Source organism: Culex pipiens, chromosome 3 (assembly GCF_016801865.2).
Source record: "Culex pipiens pallens isolate TS chromosome 3, TS_CPP_V2, whole genome shotgun sequence".
Taxonomy (NCBI): Eukaryota; Metazoa; Arthropoda; class Insecta; order Diptera; family Culicidae; genus Culex; species Culex pipiens.
The window spans coordinates 115521060-115527059 of record NC_068939.1 but is presented as its reverse complement, the minus strand read 5'-3'; the positions used below and the strand labels follow the sequence as shown (position 1 = coordinate 115527059).

At 42.1% G+C, this 6000-nt stretch overlaps 2 protein-coding genes across 4 annotated transcripts in view; one reads left to right on the top strand and one right to left on the bottom strand.

Annotated features, from left to right (window-relative positions):
- Positions 1-450: 450 nt before the first annotated feature.
- On the top strand, positions 451-1898 carry LOC120414017 (ubiquitin-like protein 7). Its single transcript, XM_039575032.1, has 2 exons — positions 451-726; positions 791-1898. The coding sequence occupies exons 1-2, from the start codon at positions 582-584 to the stop codon at positions 1798-1800; spliced, it is 1155 nt and encodes a 384-aa protein (XP_039430966.1). The 5' UTR covers positions 451-581; the 3' UTR covers positions 1801-1898.
- A 3737-nt stretch (positions 1899-5635) lies between these two features.
- LOC120414023 (tyrosine-protein phosphatase 10D) overlaps positions 5636-6000 on the bottom strand; it is a 60224-nt gene continuing 59859 nt past the window's right edge. For all 3 annotated transcript variants that reach the window (XM_039575046.2, XM_039575047.2, XM_039575048.2), the window contains one exon: positions 5636-5737. In XM_039575046.2, coding sequence (XP_039430980.1) covers positions 5706-5737 — 32 coding nt within the window. In that variant the 3' untranslated portion in view covers positions 5636-5705. The remainder of the gene's footprint in view (positions 5738-6000) is intronic.

Below are 6000 nucleotides of genomic sequence, written 5' to 3'. Positions count from 1 at the left end.
TCGCACCTCCCCGTATGATTTTTTCAGTTCAACTACGATTACACTTTTTTGTGTAATAGTAGTCGAACTGAAAAAAAACCTGAAAAAGTGTGAAAACGCACTCAGCCACGTGCGATTTTCAGTTACAGTGCAGTAAGTATGGTTACAATAGAGCTTTATGACGTTTCGCGTACGCACACTAGCGCACCATTTGATTTTGCTGGCCGGACAAAATTTAACCTCACTTTTTTTCGTGTACGTACACGCAATACATACGCACGTAAATAACTCTATGGAGTCTGTGTAAAGAAAACACAGATATTAGTTATTTTGGATGAACGTGTAGGTATAACCCAGTTTTTAGCGTTTTTAGCGTACACAATTTAAACACTAAAAAAATCTTGGTATTTTCCGTTGAACGTGCCACATCCTACCAACCTTGCAGGTTCAACAAACCTTGTCAGAACTGTTTGTTGAATTTGACAAGTCATTTTGCTTGCGCGGATCGTCCTCCAAAATCGGGAAAAGTTTTGTTGAAAAAATTACGTTCGTTCGTTTATTCCGGTTTTCGTAAAAGCGTCCGTACCGGCGAACCCTCCACAATGCCGTTCGTGTATCTCGGAGTGCACCTTCCGTTCAAATCGTACAGAAAGATAAAGGTCGACAACTTTGACCTGAGCAACAAAACAGAACAACTCCGGGAGGAGGCACGAAAAGCCATCAGCGAGCTTCCTGCGGAGGAATTTGGTACGTACCTGTTGTGGGGTTTGATTGAGGAAGAATTAGTAAATCAATTGACTTATTTTTCTAGATTTTATTTACTGCGGAGATTTGCTGCAAAATGATGACGTCCTTCAAGAGAAAGGAGTCGAAAATGGATCCGTAGTTCATCTGATCCAGAAAAAGAAAGATCTTCCGTCGTTGCCGCAGGTTGACAACTTTACCGAAGCGGACGTGCAGCAAGTTTTGGGAATCTGGCGAACCGTTGATCCGTCCAACTTCCAGAAGGTCCGCCATCCCGAGTTCATGAAGAACGTTCTGGACGCGAATCCGGCCATCCGACAGGACCTGTGGGCTCTCTCCATTCTGAAGGATCCGATTCTACTGTCTTCCATGCAGCAACCGGAGACCATCCGTCGAGTGGCCGAAAAGCACTACATACTGATCAAGGCGTCCCGGTCAATTGTGCAGTTGCTCAACTCGAAAATGATCTCTAAATCGACCACTTTTTCGCCCACAATCGAAAGTGCCCTCGAAGACGCCCTGTCGGATTCGTCGTCCAGCGAGGACAACACATCGCCAACCACATCGACCGGGGTTCGTTCGGCACGGCGGATTACCGCCGACCAACTTGCATCGGCCCTGGCCTTTGCCGGATCATCTTACAACTCGCTAAACAGCATTTCCCAGCGAGATGCAGACAATCGACAGACCACAGACCCGACCAGCCAACCCTCTACTTCCGGCAGCGCCCCGGCATCGAATCGCATCACCTCTTCGATGTTTATGAACGCCCTCTCGGAAGTGATTCAGTCCCAGCGGCAGCGCGAACCAAACTCCAACGAGCCGGAACCGATGGACACGTCCCCGGCGACGGCTGCTACAGCACAACCCCCGGCAGCCGCTCCCGGTGACATGGGCGCGCAAACGTTGTCCCAACACTCGACGCTGGAGGCAAGCCTCAGTCAGTATCGCGCCGAGCTGGAACAGATGAGGGAAATGGGACTTACTGACACCGAGACGAATCTGCAGGCGCTGATCGTTTGCAACGGAAACGTCGAAACTGCCGTTAATCTTGTGTTCAGCGGAATGAACAACTAGGACGAGGAAGAGCGTTTTGTGCAGGACTTATATAATATTCACTATCGTCAGTAACCTTTGTTAACCTTGATTCAATAAAAAACTACTTACAAATCAAATTTTAAAATACATATTTTTAATGTATGGTCCGGCTCGAGACCGTTGCAAATATTTTCAAAGTTTAAGTCGCCCCATGTCAGTTTAATCAACTGAAAACTGCCGTCAGTGGAGGTGACATTGGGTCAAAGTGATTTTTAACGGTTTTACTCTTTCTCAGGTTCTTCTCAATGAAACTAAATTCTGTTAATAGGGTTGTGCAAGGGACATCTTAAGATGACTTTGCTGAAAAAATCTCGTTCCTAGAACAAATCCCGTTATTTTGGCAGCTGTCTAAAGTTGAGGTACATTTTTCTAATAATTTTGTTGGAATTGCTCGAAAACTACTCAAATGTTTGAAAATCTCTACTTCAAACATTTTAGCATGTCAATACGATTCCCTCGAACAAGAAACACTGTTGGATGACTTGTTTTTACCATATCGTTGTATTTGAGCATCATTTTAGTTTCATTTGACCCAATGTCACCCCCTCTTTGGGTTTGGGATTGGGTCAATTTTCAAACTATTGGCATTTAAGGTAGTGTTCATCAAAATCCGCGCACTGGACTCACAATCCAGAGGTCGCCGGTTCGAATCCCGTGGCGGGCGCTCTAAAATTCTTTGTGTAAATATGGGTATTCGGCGCCGTCGCTCCGTGCCATACTTTCATACACTTAAGAGCCCAGGGCGGCGAAGTCGCAATTCGCCATTCGCAATTTTATGTGTAAGAACGGGCCTTGACCGATCTTATGCACCAGGTTCCCGACGAACACGCACTGCCCTTACACCTACATCTCACCCTTGCTCTGAGTCAGTACGAGCAACACGCTAGAACACGCTTTGAGTGTTCGTGCCAGGCATGCACACCTTCTTTTCCGGTTACGCATTTTAACTCGGCCGGGGGTGGTACATTACGTAGGGTTTGATGTAAGTATAAGCGCCTAACTATTTATAGTGTGCCTATCAACTTTCATTAAAGCAAAAACTGTTATATTTTTAGTTTGAATTCAAAAACTAATTGTTATTTACTGTGCACAGTCATTTTTGATTTTCGAGTTCGGCAGAATTCTGCCGAAAACAGAACAACTGATTTTTTCGGCAGAAAAATGCCGAACTTCGGCATATCAACTGTCATTTTTCGCTGAGAATTCGGTAGAATCAGTGTTCCCACGAGCCTAAGCCATCGGCTAGGCTAGGTTCATTTTTCTGGTTCAGGTTCACACCACACGTCGGCAAGCATCGTCGGCTCAGGCTCACTGAGTGCCGTGAGCCATGATTCATTTGGTTCAAACCAGGCGAGGCTAGCCAAAATGAACCATTGGCTTGAACCAGCTTGAACCTGGCTTGAACCTGATCAAAGAATGTTAGGCTAAACGGCAAGCTTTGTTAAACCGTAGTATGCTCAAACCGTAACATTGTTACACCGTAACATTGTTACACCGTAACATTGTTACACCGTAACATTGTTACACCGTAACATTGTTACACCGTAACATTGTTACACCGCAACATTCATTACATCGTAACATTCATTACACTGTAGTATGATTACACCGTAATCTTGTTACACCACAACATTCGTTACACCACAACATTCGTTACACCGTAACATTGTTACACCGTAACATTGTTACACCGTAACATTGTTACACCGTAACATTGTTACACCGTAACATTGTTACACCGTAACATTGTTACACCGTAACATTGTTACACCGTAACATTGTTACACCGTAACATTGTTACACCGTAACATTGTTACACCGTAACATTGTTACACCGTAACATTGTTACACCGTAACATTGTTACACCGTAACATTGTTACACCGTAACATTGTTACACCACAACATTCGTTACACCGTTACATTCGTTACACCGTAACATTTTTACACCGCATCATTCGTTACACCGTAGTTTGGTTACACCGTAACATTGTTATACATTGTTACACCGTAACATTGTTATACATTGTTACACCGTAACATTGTTACACCGTAACATTGTTACACCGTAACATTATTACGGTGTAAGGAATGTCACGGTGTAATGAATGCTACGATGCAACGAATGTTGCGGTGTAACCATGTTACGGTGTAACCAAACTACGGTGTAACGAATGTTGCGGTGTAACGATGTTACGGTGTAACGAATGTAACGGTATAACGAATGTTGTGGTGTAACAAGGTTACGGTGTAATCATACTATAGTGTAACGAATGTTACGGTGTAACGAATGTTGCGGTGTAACAATGTTACGGTTTAACGAATGTTACGGTGTAACGAATGTTACTGTGTCACGAATGTTGTGGTGTAACGAATGTTGTGGTGCAGCAATTCTACGGTGTAACCATATTACGGTGTAACAATGTTACGGTGTAACCATATTACGGTGTAACGAATGTTACGGTGTAACGAATGATGCGGTGTAACGAATGTTACGGTGTAATGAATGTTACATTGTAACATTGCTACACTATAAGATTTGTTACACAGTGCATTATTCCTATGGTTTTCATTAGCCTGGTTAGCCTGGCTTAAGCCATGGTTCATGGTTCACTGAACCAGGATTGAACCACAAAGGGAGGCTTAAGCCGAACCAAGTTTATAGGTGAACCTAGCCTAACCGGTTCATTTGGGAACTCTGATTTCAAATAATAGGTTTGGCAAAGGTGACGCCATATGCATCATTTAGCATGAGGAACAGTATTGCTAAACATTTAGTAATATTCATTAGTATACTTAGTAAAACAGTGGAGTGGCCGTCTTACCCCCAGCTCTCTTATTTGTGAAAATAGTGTCTTATTTCATCATAGTTACACTTTTTTCAAAAAATGTTTGTATTTTTAAGTGATTATTTTTTCAAAGGTGATCAAACTTCATGGAAACTACTCCACTACACGCGAACATTTTGGACCTGTTACTTTTTCTTGATGAACAGTGCTTTTAAAAAAAGCGAAAAAAATGAATTTAAGTGGTGCTAACAATGAGATTCACAAAATCTTCGACTGATTGATTTCTTTCAATAATTCGGAAGTGATTTTCTTATGCGCGTTTCGCCTCCTCTCTCTTTCGCGGATAGTTCGCTAGCGAAAAAGAAACTTTTACGATTATTCCACCCCTTATTAGGAAATATTTCGGATTTGAATCAAACACTTGCCACGGCTTCCGGTTGATATGATATCTTTTCCTTTCTTTTTATTGTAAGTTTTAAAAATATTGTGTAACTAAAATTTGCAATGATAAATCCCTACATTATGTACAACAAAAAAGAATTAAAAAGATCTGATCGTTTTTGTTTGCTTCTTGTTTTGCCATTGCACATGCATAAATACAATAAAATGTTCACAATTTTTGCGGGTTTATTTCTTGTTCTTTAATGGTTTGATTTTCGTGTGTGTGTGTGATGACGTGTGTCGTGTTGTCGTCAAGAACGTAAAAGGATTCTTGATTACATTAGCGCGCATGCACTTTCATTATTATCGACATTTAAAAAGGTAGAATACACAGTGTAGTACATTGATATTGTTTTCTTTTTTGTTTGCGTTTTGCTCTCTAGAGGGAAGCGAGACCGTTTTACCCATATTTACACGAATATACGAAAGTTTTTCGAGAGTCTACGATGGAGTTTGTTGCATTATTTTTTGTTTTTAAATTTCGCGTTTGATTTTGTCTGTGTGTGTGTCTATACGTTTCGAATTGTCTAATGACGAGAGTGGATTGTTTCTTTCTTTAAGATGCTTGGACTAAGTTTTTGTTTGTGTGACCTTGCGCGCGTCAGATCATTTCGGTGGTGAATCGATGACGATCGCGGTTGTCCCGGTTGGTGGTTTACATTCCGGATTCGGCGATGCCCTCGTCATCTGTTGTGAAACGAACGAAACCCAGGTTAGAAGGTTTGAGCGGGAGATGCGGTTGAACACGTGCAACATTTAGCATTTTTTGTTAGTAACTTATCCCGTTAGGAGTTCATTGGGGAGAGATATAGCAAATAGGTGGGGGAAGGACATGTGTGGGTTAGCTTAAACAACGACTGCTGGAAGGGATATTAATGTTGTAAAAAGAAGTATACTACCAACCCATTTCTCTAAGCTTCAAATAGAGTTCGTCACTAACACCACCACCA